The sequence below is a fragment of the Melospiza melodia genome, chromosome 5 (genome assembly GCF_035770615.1).
Source record: "Melospiza melodia melodia isolate bMelMel2 chromosome 5, bMelMel2.pri, whole genome shotgun sequence".
NCBI classification, from domain to species: domain Eukaryota; kingdom Metazoa; phylum Chordata; class Aves; order Passeriformes; family Passerellidae; genus Melospiza; species Melospiza melodia.
Window position 1 is genome coordinate 25205149 of NC_086198.1, and position 21895 is coordinate 25227043.

At 43.9% G+C, this 21895-nt stretch overlaps 1 protein-coding gene across 5 annotated transcripts in view; it reads right to left on the reverse strand.

Moving 5' to 3' along the window:
• Window positions 1-3461: 3461 nt before the first annotated feature.
• HERC3 (HECT and RLD domain containing E3 ubiquitin protein ligase 3) overlaps window positions 3462-21895 on the reverse strand; it is a 44834-nt gene continuing 26400 nt past the window's right edge. For 3 of the 5 annotated variants that reach the window (XM_063156630.1, XM_063156629.1, XM_063156631.1), the window contains exons 9-25: window positions 21504-21580; window positions 20611-20735; window positions 20010-20069; window positions 18295-18406; window positions 17587-17776; window positions 16369-16532; window positions 15819-15932; window positions 14535-14558; window positions 14334-14423; window positions 13342-13512; window positions 12573-12716; window positions 11147-11313; window positions 9995-10061; window positions 8788-8870; window positions 6537-6720; window positions 5731-5833; window positions 3462-5270 (exon numbers count right to left, since the gene is read on the reverse strand). In XM_063156630.1, coding sequence (XP_063012700.1) covers window positions 5062-5270; window positions 5731-5833; window positions 6537-6720; window positions 8788-8870; window positions 9995-10061; window positions 11147-11313; window positions 12573-12716; window positions 13342-13512; window positions 14334-14423; window positions 14535-14558; window positions 15819-15932; window positions 16369-16532; window positions 17587-17776; window positions 18295-18406; window positions 20010-20069; window positions 20611-20735; window positions 21504-21580 — 2084 coding nt within the window. In that variant the 3' untranslated portion in view covers window positions 3462-5061. The remainder of the gene's footprint in view (window positions 5271-5730; window positions 5834-6536; window positions 6721-8787; window positions 8871-9994; window positions 10062-11146; window positions 11314-12572; window positions 12717-13341; window positions 13513-14333; window positions 14424-14534; window positions 14559-15818; window positions 15933-16368; window positions 16533-17586; window positions 17777-18294; window positions 18407-20009; window positions 20070-20610; window positions 20736-21503; window positions 21581-21895) is intronic. The other 2 variants (XM_063156632.1, XM_063156633.1) reach the window with 1 other exon arrangement.

The window sequence follows — 21895 nt, forward strand, 5'->3', positions numbered from 1 at the left end:
ACCCTCTAAAGCCCCGAGCCAGCAGCTGCCCCAGCCTCACCCTTTACCTTGCCCAATCTCTGCCCCTCAAAGAGAAACTCCCAGATAACAGATGTGCAACCAGATGCCTTCCTCCCCTAAGCCTGGCCAAGTCTTTTGTTCTCCTTAAGTACCCTGTTCTTCTGAAGAACCCAGTCGTTAATGTTTCCTAGGAACTTATGTGGAAAAAATTCTGTAAGTAAAAAGGAACAAAAGGAAAGAAACCAATCCTGTGATCGTTTGAAAGCAAACCAGTGGGAGACCCCAAGTCAGAACCACAATTTACTAGGAAAATTAAAATAGAATGCAGGAGTACAAAAGCAGTGACAGAGTCAGAATACAACCTGACACCCTGTGGGTCAGGGTGTTAGTAGCAGTCCAATTGGAATGGTGGCTGCAGTCCTCCTGGAGTGACAGATGTGGTTCTGTTCAAGCAGTGATCCTGTGTTTTCCTCTGAAGGTCCAGTGGTGGTGTAGCCTGGTCTTCCTCTGGGAATCCAGTGGAAAAAAGCTGCTTGTATGCTCCAAATATCAGATTATATCCAGGCAAGAATGCTTGGCTCCTCCCCTGGGTGGAGCATCTCACAGTGGAAGGATGTGATTTTATCAGTCATGCCCTAAGGCTCAATGGGCCATTAACAGAACATACCCCTGGAGGGAGAATGGTTTGTGGAAGAGATAAAGAACACTGCCCCACCTGGTTTTAACAGTTGGTTATAGCATAGATACTTTTGGTTACATCTTGCATTGCAACCTGGGACACCCCCAACAGCTGGGTTTTTCCCCTGACAAATCTTGATAAACGATATGTAGGGAACAGTCCCTTTTACTTTTAAACTGATGAGATTGTAGCATTTTCTGATGCTTAGTTACTGCTGTTTACATGGTATATTGCTAGAATTTCAGATAGTTTCTATGAAATGTAAGTACAGTTATGCACTTTAGAGAGTTTATATTTTTGAACTTTGAAAACTAAAAGTAACAAAACCTATTAGAAGAGATTGTACATTAAAAGAAAAAAAAAACACAGCTTGCCATCTCTCTTTATGAACTGTTCAAGTCCTTTCCTGTAGTAAAAACAAAGCAAAACTTCAGCTGCCTCCTTGTGAAGGGAACTGCTAGAAAAGGTTATCAGAAACAAGTGAATTTTGGAATTCCAATCCTGGAAATACACGTGCCAGTGCTGAACTTTGTCCTGGCTTTGCAGATGCTGTGACTCCGCTCCCAAACCTGCACAGGAGGACTCCTGAGCACTAAAACATTGTCTTTATCTCACACAGATGATTTAACTTCCCACTGACCACAAATAGCCAGAAATTATGTTTGCCCCGGCACACCAGGTCAATCTAAGCAAGAGCTGTGCGTTTTGTTTGATGATTTGCCTGTGCCAACATCAGTGATTATTGACTGGAGAACACTAAACACAGGACTGTGCTTTTTAAAAGATGTGAAATACTGTACAAAATTGTACTTTATGAGACATAAATAAGCTGTTTAGTGTAAGACAACCTCTTTCCATGTCACTAGAACAAAGCTGTCTGCTGGAGGATGGCAGTAGGGTCTGTTGGGCTTCCCATCCACGGGGCAGCCTTGGACATGTGTCTGTGTTACCACATTGTGGTATAATAAATCATTAAAATGCAAATGCTGGCCATGAATGAGTCATGCACCAAATAAGACTGCAGGAGTGAAAGATAGAGGGAAAACCTGTCATTCTAACAAGCTGCATTTGGTTCTGTTCTGTTTACTCCTGAATAAACAGTTGAATAATGGACGTTTCTGTTACGGGCAGTAAAATTAAACCATTTTTCTTTTAATCATTCTGCTGATACACTGGTTGTTATTTTTGGTGTGTGGCAGTTTCAGAGGGTAAGTGCTGCCAGCCATCCTCCTGCCTGAGAAGCTGTCTTTGGAGCTGTTTGCAAGTCAGTGATTGACTGCTGCTGCCCAGTTGAGAGCTGGGCAACCAGACCAAAACTGTTACAGGTTGAGTTAAAAAAAAAATGTCTGCAGGGAGAAGTACAAAATGAAATGTCTGGAGAAGCACAAAGTGACCCACAGGTGGTAGAAGGGGAGTAAATGGGACAGAGTGAGCCTGGTGTAGCACAATTAAGCAGGATTTCCTGGGCTCCTCCTGTTTCTCCCTCAGGTGTTCACCAGGGTTTTGGTGCCTTTGACTGCCACAGCATGTGGTGTCAGAGGCCCTTTGCTTGGGGTGGAAGACACAGGAATTGCCTCTGTGAGTCCAAACTGGACACCTCACCTCACACCCCCACTGCATGTCTTGGTACTCTACATTTAGAAGATTCATGGAAAAAGCTCTTGACCTTGGAGACTGGAGTGGATTGACATCTCCAGCTCTTGGAGAGGGCCGTCAAGTTTCACCAACCTGCATGGTCACTCACAACATGGAGAGTGGAACACTTGCTGGCCCTTATATGGTCAGCAAGTGTATGATCCTTGTGCTTCCCTTTGGACACCTGCATGCAGGGAGCCAGCTCCTAGAGTAACAGATATCAAACAACACATAATTTTGCAAATAACTTGGTATATAGCAAATACTGGGGTTGGCTGAGTGCAGAAGCCAGTAGCTGTGGGGGCCTGACTGAAATAAAATTGTTAATAATGCCTTTTCTTCAGACTGCATTTGGTGTACAAAAGCAACTTGGGAATGCATTCCCCAGCTAATGACATCTCAGTGACTCTAGGCTCGGGTCTGTTTACATGATTTATGTAAAAGTAACTTCAAACTGAATCAATCGTGTCCTTTTAAACATAAATAGATTGAAAAACATTGTGTGTATGCTTTGTGTTTTGTATAAAACAAGAAAATACAACTATTTTGACTGCAGGTGTTTGGTGACAGCTTCTGTTCTGTGTGGGATGCTGCCAAAGATGGCTCAGCCCAATAAAGTGGCTCATAAAGTCCTCAGCAGCCCTGGCCCCTCCTGCCTCCTCCTCCTCAGCTGAACAGGGCTGACACTTGCTACTGGAAATAGAGATATCTGATGTATAAATATAAATATACACACATTTTGCATTTATATAATATATAAAACATATGCACACTTACCTCTGTGTTATCTACAATAATGCAACTCACTACATACAAAACATAGACTATACACACTAGATACAACAGTAGCTACACCTTAAACAATAACACAGGTCACACAGTAATGAGCACACATTGCACTGCATGTAAGAGGATTTGTGCAGACTCCTGTATCTACACAAGATCCATTCACCTAAACAAATAAATATGTGCAATATATGTCCCTAACCACATATGCATTGATGGAATGACTGAAGGCTGGTCCCAAGTCCAAGCTCTTCCTTGGAGGACTTCCCTTTGTCTGAGACAGGACATGGGCAGAGGCTGCTGTGCTGTTGGCTGGAGCAGCCTCTCCTTTGCTCCCTGACAGGGAAAGGCAGCCACTCCATCAGAATTAAACATCAAATTTATTGCATAATACTGTACTATGTACACACACATCGAAAATAAACATTTGATATAATTGTATATTTGTCTTCAATGCTGCATTAGAAAGAGGCTAGGGGCTCTCAATGTAGCCCACAGCTCGTCTTTAAAAAAAAGAACAATCCAGAAGCCTAAAACCTTTTGTTACGAGGTGCAAAGTTCAATACTGTAAATTGAACATGGTGCATAAATACTATGTCCTAATAACAAGTCAATGTCAAAACCACCCTAGGCTTAAAATGAGATTTACATCAAGATCTGAAAAACGGCATGGGAGAAAGGAGAAAAATCATTCAAACTTCACTTAATGGGGCAGTGAGACTGAGGAAAGGAGGACAAAAGCTCTCCAATCATACAGGATAAATTTAGGTAGAGATTTTTCTACACTTTCAGTCTAATTCATACATATTGTCCCTCAGGCCCCCTGGCAAAACAGCTGCCAAGCGAGAGGGCTGTTCTCAAACAACAAAGTAATAAACCTAACTGCAAAGATCAAATCAATCTCCAGACAAGGGGCTACCACTCAAATGGGGATCTCCTACTCCTTTCTTTGACCTGACCTGATGAGACTGGAGAGATTGCACACACCTCCCACGCTCACACACCCCTGCACTCACACATCCACACACACAGCTCCTCTGGACACTGGACAAAGGTGGCAGCAGTAAAAGCAGCCATCTCACCTGGCATTGGAGTAGCAGGGCTGTTGGGATGGAAAAAGAGAGCAGCCCACCCACCCAGGCTGCAGACTTGCCAGGATAGAAACACAACAGGAGGGAGGCATTTAGAGAAACCTGCTGTGATAGGCAGGGTCTGTCCTTCCACAAGCCTGAACACAAACCCCACTCCAGAGGGATTCTGAGGCTTCTTTGAGGAGCCTGAAAACAAATTTCACAACAAGTGAGAAAAAACAAGCCAACCTCTGTAAACTACCATATTTTCCATGAGACATCTTGGTGCAAACAGATGGAACATCACTAATGCACCGCTCTGGAGTCACAAATGACATCCCAGCCCAGTACCATCCACCAAGGACTGAAGGGCAGAGGAGATATTTCCATTCAAAGCAAGCAAGAACCAGCTTGCATTTAAAAAGGGAGGGAAAAAGGGTGGGGGGGAAATCACAGCTTTTCAAAGAGGAGATTGCTATTTCATCCTGTTTCCACCATACCCTAAATGCAAAGGACATCAAAATATTTAAACTGAACTAAAAGAAGAGGTAAGAGTGTTTGTGTATGGGGGCAACAAAAGCAAACTACAAGGAATTGCCAGGAGAGCAGTGATGTCAAGTTGGAGGGGAAACAACAGAAATGCCCACTGAACTGGTTTGGTTCAGTAGATGAAAAATTTCAAAAGCAAGAGCCTCTCCCTGCTGGCAGCATCAGGCTGAGACTGCATCATCTCTATTATTATTATTATTACTTATATTTACCCACCCCTCCAAAAAAAAGAAAAAAAAAGAAAAGAGAAGTAGTTCAGATCTATTCCCATACAAAAATAAATCCCAAGCCCATCGTTCTGCTGCTCAGCACCCAGGAGTCTGTGCCAGCCCCGCGGGGGGGTCAGGCCAAGCTGAAGCCCTCGTAGTGGTCGATGGCCTGCACCAGGCGGGCACTGAGGATCTCCTTGCTGCTGTACTTGGGCAGGTCCAGCAGGTTGTAGCAGGTGTGGGCCACGGGCAGGTACTGCTCCCCGCTGGGCGTCGACTGGATGATGATGCGCAGGCTGGACATGCCGTAGATGGGGATGCGGTCGCTGCCCGTCAGGAACACTGCAGAGGCACAAGGGACAGCTGAGGGACCTCCCACGGGGGCTGCACCCACAGCAAAGTTCACCCCACCTGCCTGGAGGGGCTGAAACCCTGACTGGAGTCCATGCAGCACCTGGCAGGCACCCAGGGGAGCTGCAGCACAGCAAGGCCAGTGCCAGGCAGGAACACTGGCCTTTACCCTTCCAGACATCCTTTATCCTTCCACAGAATCTGAGTGGCTGAGGTTGAAGGGACCTCTGGAGGTCCTTGGGCCCAACCCCATGCTTAAGCAGGGCCACCTAGAGCCAGCTAGGTGGCCAGGAGAGAAGGGAGAAAGTCACAATAGAGGGAAGCCCCAGCTCTGACTAGTTGATATTGTCACTGATGCTGGATGACCCAAATCAATGCAATGAAGCTCTGCAGCCACTCCCACCCAAGTCTTCCAATTCCAGGAGATGCTACACCACTGCAGGATACTTACAGAGAAATTTCTTCTTCTTTTCCAAGGGAAATTCATGGAAGGTCTCCCAGAACATTCTCACAGTTGGGTGTGTGGCAGTGTAGTCTCCCTTATAGACAGCGCTCTATTAAAAACCAAAATACCACATTTTCAGCTGGCAGCAGAGAGCAAAGACTAAGCAGAACCCAGACCTGATCTCTTCTAGTATCTGACATCAGATCTGTGCCTGATAGCTTTGAAAGGGAACACAGGATGGGTGATGGCAATGGCATGGCTCAAAGACCTGGCAAGGGCTCTGTGACAATGTGAGGAAGGCAGACATTAGCCTTCTGCTTTTCAGCTAATTACAAGTGTGGAGAGCAATTCTGGAATGCCTTTTCACAGGCTGAACTCATGAACAGGATCACACACACTGCACTGTGAGTGACTTACTGGTCTACAGATTTTGAAAGGATACAACCCTTTCTGGGTGTCCAGATTCCCCTTTGACCCCTTGTGTAGTTTTTGCCCTTGTGCAGTAGTTTTACTACAGGTGTAGACCCTTTGTGTCCTCCCTTTGGTCACAGATTTCATCCCTAAAAAAAGCAGATTGAAGTCCTTTCTCCCTTGTCCTTCCTCATCCTGAATTTCATCCCTGAGTTTTATCTGTAGCATGCCAGCACAGTGAGAAACTTTTCATGTGAGTGACAGCAAAGTGCACAGGGAACATGAGAAAAAAAAAGCATCATGGCTTATCCATCTCCTGACACAGACCAATGCCCACCTCATGCAACTGCACAATCCTGGCCCCGTGCAAAATAAAAAACAGTACAAGAGGGAAGCTTTACCTCCTCCAGTTCCTCCCAGTTGTAGTTGCTGTTTCCAACTATCATGGCCCTGAGCTCTGTGGGCTGGAAGAGTTCCAGGACCTTCCCTCCACACACTTTCAGGAAGCCAGTAGAAAAGGCTGTGTACCACTCGTGGATGGAGACGTTGAAGATGTAATTTACGTAGGCTTCGACAAATTCTTCCCTAATGCATGGAGAGAAAGCAGGCAGAGGAAAGCACTTTTAATCACATGTCTAAGCAGCAGCACTGCCAAGTTTTCCTGCCTGTGCTTGTGAAGTGTTTTACAGAGTCTCCAGCAGGCTCAACCCACTGCCCTCCTCTCACCAAGTCACTGAACATGGACAGAGTACTCAGCAGCAAGTGCTACCGTGTGTCTGCTCACTCCCTGGCAGTGGTGGCATGGGAGGTCCCCCAGGCTCCCTGCCACCAGTAAAGCTGAGGGGCTTACAACTGGAGAAACATTTTGGCCATTGGTGGAGTTCTCACCACATGCGCTACGCAAAAGCAGTGAGGGACAGGTGAGAAAGTAAAAAGGAAATAAGGAAGCAGACTAACAAAACCAAAAACCTGGACTAAGAAATCATATACCAAAGGGGGAGTTATTTTCCAGTGCATTTGTTTTATTTTCATTTTCCCCATAGTCACCTGAGCATTAGGGAAATTCAAGCTGATTAAGCACTTAACTGTTGCTTAATTCCTCTCTGGCTGTTACAGTCATGAACTCTGCATCAAGAGCATTTTATGAACTCCAAAGGAGAAAGGGAAAATGCAGGCATTTCCTACTCTGTACTTGTCAGTTACAGCAATCCTGTGCGTTCCCAGTTCCCAATGAACTTTCCTCACATGGGAAGGGCAGTGCCCAAAGATACGCACACAACAAACTACTCAGGCCACAGGGTGGCAAATTGGTCCTTGGCCTCTAAATGTAGAGGTGGAGGAAGTCATTAAGCACTGTAAGGTAAATTGAGAGTCATGTCTAGACTTGGATTTAGAGGTTAGCTAGAGTTCAGAACTCCAGTCAGGATAAAGCAACTGAATTTTGGAATGTTAAGCTGGTGGAACTACACACTAACCTTTCTCCTTAAGGATTTTCTTCCACTGTTTCTTATCCTGACTTAATAAACAGTTCCAGTAGTTAACCCTGGTGCTCTTCCCAAGTGTTCTCAGCTAACATCTTTGCTCCTTTGTACTGGATGGCATACAGTAAAAGAAGGCAGGTTTTCTTTTGAATGTATATGCCCAACTCCAAAAACCTGAAGGGTCCTAACACTGGCATTTTTTATCTTTCCTTCACTGTTGCAGGGGTAGACTAAACACTCCTCTGTTTTACCTGAAGTCCATCTCCTCTTTGCAGGGAGACAGAAACCCCTGTGGGTTTGGCATGGAGGCAGCTCTTTAGCTATGTAATTGCACCATTTTGGGCAGTAGCAAATTAGGTAAGAAGTAACACAGACAAAGCTTTTGCTATAGCAATGGCTTCAGACACATTCAAAACCCTTTTAAATAATCAGATTAATAGGAAATTACTTCATCTCCAGCCTTGCCAGCAAGGTCTTCAGCAATCCTAGTACAAGTCCCCAACCATGCTGCTGAGTAGTCACTGGATCACAATGTTTTGCCAGCAGAGAAAGAATGTGAACACTGCTTCAAGTAATAAAGGCACTTGTAGAAATCCAATTACAAGATTATGGGAAGAAAATAGTTCAGCAGCTGGACAAAAAAAAGGTGGGGGGAATGGTAGCTGTGCTAGTAATAACTCTGGGTGTTCAGTCAAATGGAAAGGGATCCAAGTACAGCAGGTCCTTCTGGCTGTGATCAGGGATGGGAGTCAGGCCGTGCCCAAGGAAAGTTTCCGGCTCCAGAATCAGGAGTACAAACAAGTCTGCCAGGCTCAGTTTTGGTGGTTACATACAGTTCCCTTCCTCTGAGCCATCAGGGGTCAAAACCTGGGCCAAAATCATGTCTCCCATGTCTACTTAAAATGAGAAAAACTACCAAGGGTCTATACAGAGGCCTTTTATAGGGAGATGTCAATCCAAGTGCACAGTACATTTTCCAAACACTGGTGGAAAGATGATGAAAACTTGATTTTTGTTCAAGTGCCACTAGTGCCCAGCAACTTTTGAGCAACTGGTCTTAAAATTTGCTCACAGTGACTGCTAATTAGCCCCCACATTTCCCTTCAGCCAGAATTTCTGTGGCACGACTTCACCACGAGCACGAGTCCATCTCCACAGGTGCCCCACTTGCCTGTTGTCCTTCTGCACCAGGATTTTATCTCCATCTTCAATCAGGTTCTTCTGCTCTGTCACACCATAGCTTTCCCTGCAGATCTGTACAAAACCAGGAAATTAATCTTACCAGAATTATTTTCCAGGCCATGTGCCTATAAGAAAGACAGAGTCCTCTCAGACAGCTGAGGACTGGCATGTAAAGGGTGGGCCAGAGAAAATGGTACGTGCAGAAACTTCTGTTCTCTGCTCCCAGTACTCTGTGTGCTTTACCACCCACCATCACCTACATCTGCTGTTGGACTGCTATTAAGCTGAAATGTGAACTTAGAAAGGAATAAAAATTATTTTATGTAAATTTCCTGGGGAAAAAACCCAGGAGATTGGTAACTAAAAAATAACTGGTTTTAACTAAGCTCATGAGTTCTGGCAATAAAAAGGACTCCCTTTTTTAATAGAAACTCACTGGGTTAATTCATCCTCTCTCACTGGAAGAATAAATGACACAGACATTTTCCTGCTTTTGCCAGCCAAGGAAGGCAGCAGTACAAACCTACACTGTGTACACTAATTGGTTACCTAAAAAGAATGCAAAACGGTCATGGACAAAAGAGGCCCTTACGTGTGAAAAAGAATTTGGAGAAGAGTTTCTTTTGTTACTTTAAAGGTATTCTTTTTTTATACAGCCTGCATTACCATCACAATGGCCTCATTGTCTCATCCCAAGTTACAGCTCCTGCTGCAGGAGATACAGTCAGATGCAGGTCTGACTCACTCCAGAGGTAAATTTGATCTAAGAGAGTTTGTGTTCTCTCATTCATGCAAAAAGGAAATGGGCACCACTCTCCTTGCTCAGCAAGGTTCTTCACAGTGTGGAGCAGTTTTATGGTACCTTGTTTTTACCCCAGGGCAGGCCTTGGGCAGAGAGTCAAAAAATTATCCAGATCAAGATGAACCCATCACTCACAACCTGTTAGAGCACCAGGTCTTTGAACAGTGACAACAAGGCTATTTTGAAAACAACTCAGCTTGGTCAACTTACTAGCTCAGTTTTTAGGACCACATGCATACAAAAGAAGAAGGGAGTTGACAGCAAGAAACATTTTAAGATTAGCATGGGCTGTGTGCTATAGGCATTTGGAATCAGTCAGAATATACATGAAAATATAGATAGGCTTCAACTGTACCACAGAAATCAGAGAGCTGATATGTCAAATGTGTCTTACTGTAAAATTCAAGCAGAATGTCTCCTCCACATCTTCCCCAGGGTAATCTAAAAGTTGCTGGAGACTCCTAAACAACAAGTAGGGAAAGAAATGAAGAATAATCAGAGATTTTAAAAGCCACACCTCTAACACGGAAAACAAATTCAGCAGAAGTAAACAGCATCATACATCTGGGTGGTAAGATTGCAAGAGAGAGAATCTGAGTCATCTGAAGCAGTAAGAAAGAAATACTCCCCAACTAAAGAGATGTTTTGTTAGAAGCAGGAGAGATGCCAGTCCACAGATGCTAATCTATCAATACAGTCTATGATTGCCTAGTTCATGGATCATCTTTAATGATCCTGGCTTTGGAACAGAATTACATTCCTAGTTCTAAAGTTGTAATTCTATGTCACCACCACACAAAAGTCTGAGGGAATAGAGGAAGAGACAGAGATGGACTGTATCTGTATGCTCATCATATAGAAAATACTTTGCTACCCCCCAAAATCCTGCTGCTGCCTTCCTGGCATTTTACCTCATTATTGATAAGTACAGCTGTCACTTGGTGTAGATGAATCAGATGGCAACTCAGAAACAGAAATAAGACAGTGGGATCTTAACTTCTGAGCATCAGGGGGAACCAGTATCCCTATGCAATTAGGTAGAAAAGATTCAATATATCACTTAGAAAAATAGTTCTTTCACTCCACTCAACTTCTTCCTGTCATGGGAGCAGGTCAGAGATGCTCTGGCTCATGGATGGGACAATTCACAGCCCTACACACAGTTCCCTGCTTGCTAGTCTGAGCCTGGCTCAAGGGGAAGGCTGAGGCTGGGATCCAGGATCACACACACAACACACAGGGCAGGGACAGGCTTCCACTCCTGCTCTCAAAAGGGGGGTGGGAGGTGTCCTTTGGCTGTGTTGGCACCCAGTTTCTGGGGGTCAGGAGGGTGGGAGCCTAAGCAGATTGATCCAATAGCCTGTGGGAGAGAAGTTGTACACAAAGTCTATCACCAGCTCATATGTTTTCACAGTCCCCCAAATTAATCAGTTACTCAAAAAGATCAGGAAGTGTTTTATTCATCAGCTTTTTTCTAGTTTGGCACTTCCTGTTCTTAGCTGGATGGGCCACCTTCCAGAAAAGCTGCAAATTTTTATTTCCATACCTTCCTTCTGTAGGGGACAGCTCCTTCAAATCCTCTAAACAAGGCTTCACGTTCAAGAGTTTTTTGTACAGAGCCAAGGGAAAGTGAAGGTCTACCACTGTGAAATTGTAGATTGCAAGACCACATATGATGCCAATCAAGTGAAACCAGTTGTGTTCTACAAAACACTGCAAAACCACACAGAGAAATCCTGATGAGACACACTGTCACTGGTGCAACTTTCCTACATGCACTAAGAAGCCAGACCCTGCTTTTCCAACTCGGACAGAGTCAGAGAGCTCCCATCAGGTGCAACTTTGGTTGTAAATTTCTTGGTGGCGTGTGGCACAGAAACAAAGCTTAGAAAAACAAGCTCAATTACTTTTGTTAGCCATGATGACTGTGGAAACAGCAGCTTTCCACCCTACCTGCCTTTTAGTTCCTTTTTAAACACCTCTGTGTTTAGACACTAACACATACTGCAAGAAAATGTGCTAACAATCCTCTCCCCGTTACCCACCCTATTTTCTATTAAAAGCTTTTGCATCAGCACAGTTGTAGCCAGGCAGACACAGCAGCAGAGGTGCCAGCACAGACCTCCTTCTCCTCACACACTGACTCTCACTCCTGTATCAGTCACAGACTGGCTGCCCACATTCGTTAAATGTTCCCAATCCAGGACTCATTTTCAGTGCTTACACTGTCATCCCTCCTGGTGCCAAAAGACTGTTTTATAGCACTGACATTAGGAGTGAATGCTCTGTAATACTGTTTACAAGCTACTGAAGGTACCAGGTCATTTCCTTCCCTGTAACCCCCCTAGCAGGACAGCCACACCTCAAGGGAAGACTGGCCATGTCATTTCCCACCTTGCTACCTATGGAGGTGAGGAACAGGACATAAACCACCACCTCCAGCCATCTGACAGGTACAGATCTTGCACTCCACACTCTTCCAAAACCAACAACCTTCCACTACAAGCCATGTTCCTTGCTGCTCAAGAGCTTCCTCATATAAAGCATTCACAACTTTAGATCCTGAAGGCGATAGGGATGCATGGCTAAGTGGATTGGCTGCAATTATGTGAACAGCAAGGAGGCACAGAACTCTAATGCCATTACCACCTAAACCTCTCATTCTGTAAAACAGCACATGACCACCGCCCTCATGATAATAAGAGCTCTATTATCTGTCACCTGACCCTTAATAAAAGTTTCACTATGGGATAAGAATAAAGAGAAAGAGCCAACTCTTTAACAGGCACAACCATCACCATTCTACTAAGGTTAATGGACCTACACACACTAACTGAAAATAGAGTTCACATTGTATCATGAGTAGAAAATGAGAGGAAGAACATTTCTTTCCCATAGTTTGGCACTAACTTCCTTGTCATTTAAATGCAGCATATTATTCCAACCTGCACGTACAGAGGGAGAGGGCTTACCGTGTCTGAAAACCACAGCAGGTTTGACTCTGGGTAGTAAGTGAACATGCCATAGATGGGGTTAAGCAGTTCTTTCAACAACAGGAGGAAAAATTCCTTTGTCACTCCTCCAGCATCAACAGCTTCCTCACCATCAAAGATGACCTGCAGAAAAAGCAGATCATGACAGGGATGCAGAACTGAGACTGAGTGAATCAGATCTCTCTAACTGAGAGCCAGGCAAAGCAATCTGACCAACATGCTCAAACCCACAGCAACCCACGAGCTCATTTCAGTGCTCTGCCTGCAGGGACAGGAAGGGAACAGGGGTGGCAAATCAGGTATTTTGAGAATGTTTAAATCCTCATGCAAACCACAAATAACCACCTGTCGTCCCAACAATCAACGCAGCAGCATGACAGCAGCTACTGAAGATTGCCACAATTTCTCAGAGATTAAACACATCCTATTGTAAACAGCCTGCTCCTGCAGAAGGGCAAAACAGAGATTGCACAACATCACAAACTGCTTCCTCCCTTGGCCCTTGTACACTCAACACACCAGGAGAAGAGAGCAAACCCTGTGCCTGCCTTCTTGTAAACTATCCACTGCCAAAGCACTCCAGGGGTCAGAAAAAACACTCAACCCTTGCACTGACTAGACCGAATGTTCCTGTGTGCAACACCTATGGAGAAGTTACTGCACACTGGTGAAGAGGTAATGGGAATGGCTGAAAGGCTGCAGAATGTTTGCTAAATGAGAGGGTGCTAAAGATACGGGAGAAACTTACTTTGAGAGGTTTTTTCAAGTCAATGTCTGAATGGATGCTCAACTCCCTTAAAGCATCACCAACCAAGTTACTCCTGCGAACATGAAGTACCAGGAAAGGGCTTCTGGCCAGCAGAGGCTCCAGGGTGAGAAGCATGAAGACATTCTGCAAATTTGCACCATTTATTGCAACCTGCAAATAAAAGAGAGGTGAAAAACATCCTATGCCTAAGCCTTTTTTTCTTCCCTATGAAAGGAAAACAGTTAACCACTACATGCCTGGTGCTCCTTTCTGCCTGTTTGGTTCCTCCAGGGGTGAAGAATCCCACACTCCCTCTGTACTGTGTGTGTCCCTGCATGCCCAGCTCACACAGGTGCCAGTCTCAGGAGGCACCTGTGTGAGCAGTGCCTGCTGCTGGGACATTGCACTGGCACAGAGGCCAGCTGCCCCTGTCACAGCCTGGCTGTGAGCTGGCTTGGCTGCCACCTACAGGTGCTGGAGCTGGATACCTGCTGTCACCACCCTCCTGGAGGGCCCGGGGATGTGCCCCTCACTGCCCCTGGGTGGGTGGGCTGCAAACAGCATCAGCAGCTGGTCTACAACACTCACCTCATGGTTAGAGGGAACAACCACTCCTGCAGCAGGCAAAAATTTCAAAACAAGTGTCCTCTTACCTGGACTTCTGTCTGCTTATCCGGTCTTACAACTCCTCACCTTACTCCTTACCCTTGGATTATCACAAATACATAACTACCCCTTCCCTGTACAGTTTAAATTTCCATCACATGCACATCAGGCAGCCCTGATGTTGCCAGACAAACATTTTGAAGGGAAATACTGCCTCTGCATTATCCAGGGCAAAGAGGTTCTCCAGCTACACTGCTCTCCTGTATCATGGAAACAATAAAGTGTTGCACACACCAGCTCCCACTTAAAACCCCTTTCCATGCAGGCACCATTGCAAAAAGCAGAGAAAAAGAAATGTGTCAGGAAAATTGGGAGAGAATGATTACCTGCATCTGTAATTCTGCATCTGTCTGTAACATCTTGGTCTTAGCTTGAGCATCAAAGATGAAAGGGTAAGAGCAGAGAGTCACAGCATCCTGCAAGAAAGACAGGCAATTCTTGTTTCTATCCACAACTTCCAGACCACTTCTTTAAATAAGAACCATTTAATAATTTAAATAAGAACAATCTTTAAACAATTTTCTTACCTGCATGATGGATGGCCTTACTTTCTGTGAAAGAAAAAGAGAAGTATGAAAATCTTTTACTCTTTCAATTTTGTGTCTCGTGGGTTTTTCAGATGGACTAGTCCAAAGGTGACCCAAAGTAAATTTTCCTCCTTTGGAACCAACAACCTCTTTTTCCTCCTCTTAAAGAAAAGCATGGGAACTTCCTTCTCAAGAAAATGCACAAGTCTAATTCAAAACATGAACATCAAACATTACTAAGAGGACTGACTGGCATAGAATCCTGTGTTGGTCTGCCATGGGTGAAACTTGCTCTTATGAAGAATAACAAATGCAGAAACCAAATTAAACAACAGGAGAGATCATGAGGCCACTACATGGTGATAAAAGAACACCCCTGCAATGCAAATCACTGATCATTAGCCATATTGACACATTTTTAACTATTCCTTACATAAATTTAAGTCAGTACTTCATTGTTCTGCTCACTAAAGGTAAGCACACAGCAGCACTATTTAAATGATGGAAGGTAGAGGATGGGGGCACAGCACACACAACACTTACAAAGCCCATGAAAACACACACAAAAGTTATCACTACAGTCAGGTTTTACTCTTGCAGCATCCCTCAGCACATGTTTTTTGGTGGCTTTTCACACTTGAGATTCCTTTCCTTGCTAAGATTAAATAATCTCACTGGGTTCCCACACAGCATATTCCAGCCCTCATTTTAGTTATCTCCTTTCTTACAGATGGGAAAGTGAGACATAAAAGAGGTGAAGGGTCTTACCCAAGATCACCCAGCAGGTTACTGGAAGAGCCAGGAACAGAACCCACATCTCTTGAGGCTTGGTTCAGTCCCCTAGCCAGAACGCCACACTGCCTCCTCTTACAGAGCAACATTTTAACATCACTGGCTACATTATTCACAATACCTGCCTAAACAGCAGAAGTAAAGGGCAAAAATTATAATTTTAGAATACAGGACTTGGCTCCTGAGGTCTTGATTACATTAAAAGGATCCAGTGACTGAATTAATCACCTTGTGCAAAGACTGAATGGAATTCACATGAACAATCACAGAGACTGTTGCAAGCTTTGGTTAAACACTGCTAGCCCCAACTCTTTTGACAGCCTTTTTATTTTTAGGTCAATTTTGTAAAGCACCCAGATCTGAGATATTTAACATATAGAAGCTCCTATACTGAATATATTATGCTCTGATTAAGGATATTGGAAATACAAATCTACAGCCAGAGACACAAACATGGGCAGCTATTTCATGTCTACACATAAAACCTCTTACCATTCCAGCCTGGTGCAAAAACCACATAAGATAATCCTCCTGAATGTCCACCAAGCTGGAAATCTCAGGGATATAAAACTTATCATATTCCACGTGTTTAACCTTCTGATTCACCTAGTGAAGAGAACAGATAGAAATATTTGGCATATTTTAACATATTTTTCAGGTTTGCTTTCATAAATTCAGTTATGCAACAGAAGGACCCAGAATGTTCCACAAACAATACACAATTTCTTAAATTTTTGGCATAAACCAGGAAGAATCAAATAGAACCTCTTTATAACTTATTTTAGTTCCCCCTCCTCCTCACCTCAACCACTCTGCAACAACACAGTGACAGCAGAGACCATCAAGGGACAGGTGTTTGTGATGCCATTCTTTAGGGTAACCTTATTTCTAGTCTTTGAGACAGGACTAAACAATCTTCAAGAACCTTGGACTCAGGAAAGCCACTGACGTCTCTCCCACGTCGACACACAGCTCACGACTGCCCAAGGGCAGACAGGACTGAGTCATCTTGAGCCACCACATGCCCAGGCTTTCCTCTCACCTTGTGGAGTTTCTCCAGGAGCCTGAGAGCAGCTGTAATGTAGCTGCTGAACAGGACTGGGATCAGCAGTGTCTTCCTTCCACTGAGGAGGTAAACCACTGCACCTTTGTAGAGGTCCACAAGCCTGAGGAAGTATCGTGGGCACACCTGAGACCACCAGTTATCTGGAAAACAGAGGGCATCAATACAAACCTCAATCAAAGGCCAGAGTATCCCCTAAATAAGGGCTTACACATGAAAAATGGGGGAATACACCTGAAGACTCTTTCAAAACACTTCCCTACTCCTGCCCTAGCTGTAGCAACAGGAAAGTGAGGCAGAATCATCAAAATACCAGAAACTGAACAGCTTCTCCCTTTCCCATCCAGCCACACCAGTCATTACCCAGCATTGTAATGGCATTCAGGATGCTGTGATCTTGTGGGCAAACATCTGTCTTGCAGGAGTGACAAGCAAAGAGCTGCCTGGGCAATTCTCTGTAGCACCACGGATTTTTCTAGCAGGGTCAGAGCGTGTCTCCTGGCACATCTGCACTAAAGGATTAACTCCCCCTCTTTAGAGAGGCTGATTTCCTTCTTGCCAAGGACAGGTAACCCTTAATTTCCCCTGAAGGGACCCTGACTATTAGCTTCTTTACTAGAGTCAGTCACCTGCGAAGTAAAAGCTGGAGCCCAGGATTCTTTTGGAGGTCTGAATGCACTGCATGGCATTTTACATGATAATACCAGGTTTAGTGCAGGACAGCCTCAAGAAACAGAGTAAGATAACCACAACAGCAGTAGCTTAACAAATGTGAGCAACATCCCTAAGCAGCATGTGTTCTGTCCAGTTTAAAATCAGCTCAGAGGAAAATATATTAGAAATTAAGATCAGAAGTGGGAGAAGAGTTTAAATGTTCAGCTTAGTAACAGATCAAGTTTTGTCCGCATCTTGCAGAGGACAAAATAATTTAATATTATACTTAGTATTCTTTTTTTACCTTATACAGAAAACATACTCTAAAGTGATCAACAGCAGATCAAATTTAAGAGAATAGGATAATTTAATCTTCATGTTATACAAAAATCTATGTTTCTTTATAAAAATGCAAATTTATCTGGAACTGAGTCTCTGAATGTGGGTAAAGCAGATAAGGTAAATTAGATTAACCTCCCTATTAAGTGTTCTTTGTAATTATATTTTACTTCTAAATTAAAACAACTTTTAAATGACACTTACCAAGCACTTTGCTGGGGTTGGTGTCCAGGCGCAAAATAGCCATTGCTAGAGGAAGGGTCAGAGAGATGTAATACTTGGAGTCTTGGAATGGTGGGAATTCTGGGAGAATCAGATAGATCCTCATTGCCTCAACATCTGGTGGAGAGCTGGACAGCTGAGGAATCAAAAAGCTTTCAAAGCTCTTCAGTATCTAGAGAGAAAACAAAACAAGACAGCTTATCCTGGGGGATAGAGCACCTACAATGTAGATGGTTTAAGGGCTGATGAAATGGTAAAAGTCTGTTTTAAAAGTCAAAACCAGAGTGAAAAAACCTAAAGCTAAAAATATTATAGCTAAAAGGGGCAAGGGGAACATGTATGCTTTTACCCCACAATCTGCACTTGTGAAAGAAATTCTCTGAGTAAGTTATACAACCATAAAGTACTCAACTCCTTACAGACACATAATAATTATAAATAAAACATACACAGAGTTTATTTCAGCAGCCATTCAAGTATAAATGCCATGAGATAAAACTTGTTTTTAAATAAAAGACATTTCTGAGGAGGTCAAAATCAGCTCAGGTAAAAGGGGAAGTACCATTAAGTGTCTGGATTTCAGATTTGCAATACAACCTTAGCCCAACAATGCTGCTGGTACTTGCATGTTAGAGAGGGACAAAGTCCTTATTTTCCCCTCTGAACATCCAAATCTCAGAAGTGCAATACCTGCTCTAGGAGAATGGAGTGCTGAGAGTTCATCAGCTTCTCAAACAGCACTCTTGTGGAGTTCAGGTCAATCCCTGGGATCTTTGGACTGGTTTTAAAATGTTCATCGATTCTTTAAAAAAAGAAATCACAGACAGGCATAAGGTTAAGGAAGAGACCCCATTACCTGTGTATTGACACGGCCTGAGAGCAAGCAGTAGAGGAATCACCACTAGAGAATTCATAAGACGAGAAACAAAGACTCTCCCTCCCAAATTCCCCCGGGCCTCAGTTAGGGCTGGGATTCTTGCAGAGAAACACTTCATCAAAGTCTCTGGTGTCCCCAGGACTCCTCCACTGACTTAAGAGCACTGTATCAGACACCCTGAATGGGGAAGGGAGCTCTTACAGACAGGATGCATTTGTCAGTTTGATGGTGTAACCACAAGAGGAGCTGAACACAGCCTGCTGCTGTAGAATGGTTATTCCTATAACAGCACAGGCTCCAGGCTGGAATCAGCTCCCCAGAGACACACTGTGGTACACAGCACACCTGGGGCTGTGCTCTGCAAAGGCAGTGCTGGCTGTGCTCAGGCACACAGCCATGGGAAAGCTGCTCCCCCATACAATCCTGTAATGCAAACAGGCCTACATTAGGACACTGGAGGGATGCACTGGGGTATTTCTGTCAAGTGCACCTTGACATGAGACTTCATGTAAAAAGGTACATAGTTAAATACAGCCTCATTTAGGCCTTCAGAATTTAACATTCATTTGGTTGAAGATTCTCTGTAGAAGTCAAGTCCTGCACTAGCCAAGACACCACTGAAGTGGAAGAACAACTGTATTTGGCTGATGAAGCCATAAACTCCACTAATTTGCACATTCAAGGGAGACGTGAGACCATTTAAAGTGACTCAGCAACTTGCATACCTCAACAAGGGTTTTAAACCAACATGACACAACTCTCCTGATGCAATAACATGTCACAACACTAGAGAAGAAACCACTGGACAAGCACTTCAAGTTGCTCTTGGAATGTATCACGCAAAGATTACTCAGAGTAAGTAAGTTTTTCTTCATCTAGTTACAGGTCATTTACTCATCACATCACCAGAAAAATTTCTCCTCCTCCTCATCTTATGCTGTTACCTCCTCAACATTTACAGACACAGCCAACACAAGCCTTCCCAACCTACAGCCTCTGACTCAGCTATGTGTCTTACAACCTTGTCCCCACCTATTGTGGGTTACACCCGTTTGAAATTCCTCCTTTTGCAAGCAGGGCCACAAAACTTTCCATGTGTGATGTCACCTAAAAGAAAAGCACTTCCTTGTTGCCCCAATGTATTTTCAAGAGCAGCCTGTGTGGAAGTGTACTTTCACATGCACCAGCTAGTTCAGCTGGGTGAGAGACTATTCAGATACCTGGCATCCCTAATTTCCCCTAATGTCCTATTCCTATCCCTCTCTTTAAAGACATTGGTGTCTGTTTCATAAGGAAGAATAACAGTTGTGGCAACTCCAGGAGATCTGTGCCACTTACAGTTCACTCACTCTCTTAGGCCATTTGCCTTCCTTACCCAGCTCTGACCACCCCATCCCTTTAGGGAACATCCTCTGCCCTCATCTCCTGCCTGATCAAAAAAATCAACTCCCACTGCAGAAGAGAGTGAAGCAAAGGGATTCTAGTCTGCATCAAGGGAAAGGCATACATCTGGAAATGTGGCACTTACTTCTTCTCCAAGAAGCTTCCATTCCAGCAGGCAGCTGAGGACAGTATCTGAACAACATTACTGATTGCAGCAGGAATAGAAAAGAAAACAGAGATACAGGTTATGAATGGATGCCTCAGTAAACCTCTTCATCTCTCTTCCCTTCCTTTTATGGGAAACAAGGTCAGGATAACCCCTTTAGAGGCACAGAGGGCAAGACTTCATTCAGGATCATGTAAGGCCCCTCCTGGAAAGGAGGAATTAGTGCCTCCTTTCCACCTATTCTGCCCCTCTCGTGGCAGGCACAGTGGGGAAAGAACTTAATCAGTCTGCACACAAGTTCTTGTTGCTTCTCATGAATTTTAAGCACACAATGCAGGACAACTTTAAAATCAAGTTCCCACCCACCATCTGCAATGCTGAGGCAGCCTCAAATTCCTCTGGTTTTGCTCAGAAGCTCTCACCTGGCAGCCTTGTGACTGGCAACTCCTCCCCTTGGAAACAACCAAGAACCACACTTGAAAAGGTAGCTAAATTTCAAGTGAAAGCATGGCACGGAAGCCAACAAAACTATTTCAATAGAACTTTCAACAAAAGGCTTGTCCAGTGCCACAATACCTACTTGACAGAATTAGAACTGTTCTTTTCTAAAAGCTTTTGCCTCCAGACATCTATAGTTTCATCATTTATTAAACAGGTGTAACGTGTTTCATTTATGGTCCGGAAATCATCAGCAGGCAAGGAATTCTGTGAGAAAATACAGATTTCAGCAAAGACAAGGCCAGCAAAACAATTCCTTCCTATCCATAATCTCTGTTTTAATAAATAACTGATAGCTTCCTTAGTGTGGTCTCTGAAAAGGTTTGGTTAGAAGTTTTTGACATTACTAAGAAGTCCAAAAGGGAAGGTATGAAAAGTTTGAGGAAAAAAAGGATCCTCAAATATATTTTAAAAAAAAGGAAAATAAAAAAATCAAAATAACATTTCCTAGATGTACCAAAGCCTTTGTAAATACTGTCATATATAACTACAGGCTTAGTACAGTTATTTTAGACCTATTTTCATGCCTCAAAAGTTTATCCCAAACACTTCTTGACAGAAAAAAGACAGAAGTGGGAAAATCAATTCAGCATTCAGCCCTCCATCCAGTGCTGACTGACAAAATCCCACTGTATGTGGCTGAAGGTCCTACACACCAACCATGCAGAAGCCAGTGCCACAGGAGGTGGAAAGCAGCCCCCTGCTTCCAATCTGCAAAGGCTGGATTCCCCTCCCTGCTGATTAAACTGGAATCAGTGTCTTCCCAATGGCTTTGATGTGCCTCTAAAGAAAGGCAACTTTCAGCCACTGAAGGTGGAAATCCCTGCAAAAACTGTCAGAGCTGGTAAGTTTTGTAAGGCAGAATGGAGTCCAAAGAAATACTCTCATTCCAGAAGATTTTAGCAAAAACAAAAGCTGTGTTGTGAATGCTGGGACAGGGGAGAAGACTTGAAAAGATACTTCTATTTGGTTTACCTCGTATTTGGAGCAAAGCACAAAAGTTTGGTCTCCTCCAGAGAAGATATGTTTAACAATGTGGTATTTACAGGCATCTGTTTGAGAAAGACACAGCTGTGTTAGAGGCTGATGAATGCAAGACCCTATTTATACTTTCTCCCCTCCCATTTGCACTGCCAGTACAACTACAAGGAGCACCTGGGTCCTTTGAAGGCCCTGCTGAAATCAGCTGGAACTCAAGCACTGTAGCACTTTCATAAGAGGGACACAGGAGGGGAAAGCTGTCATTTTTAAACTGCAATAGGGGCTTTAAAGAGAGAACAAAGTGTTTGGAACAGTATTAGTAAAGTAGCAGTACAATTTCATGAAGTCTCAAGATTGGCAGATGCTGAGCTCTGCCATAAAAAGAG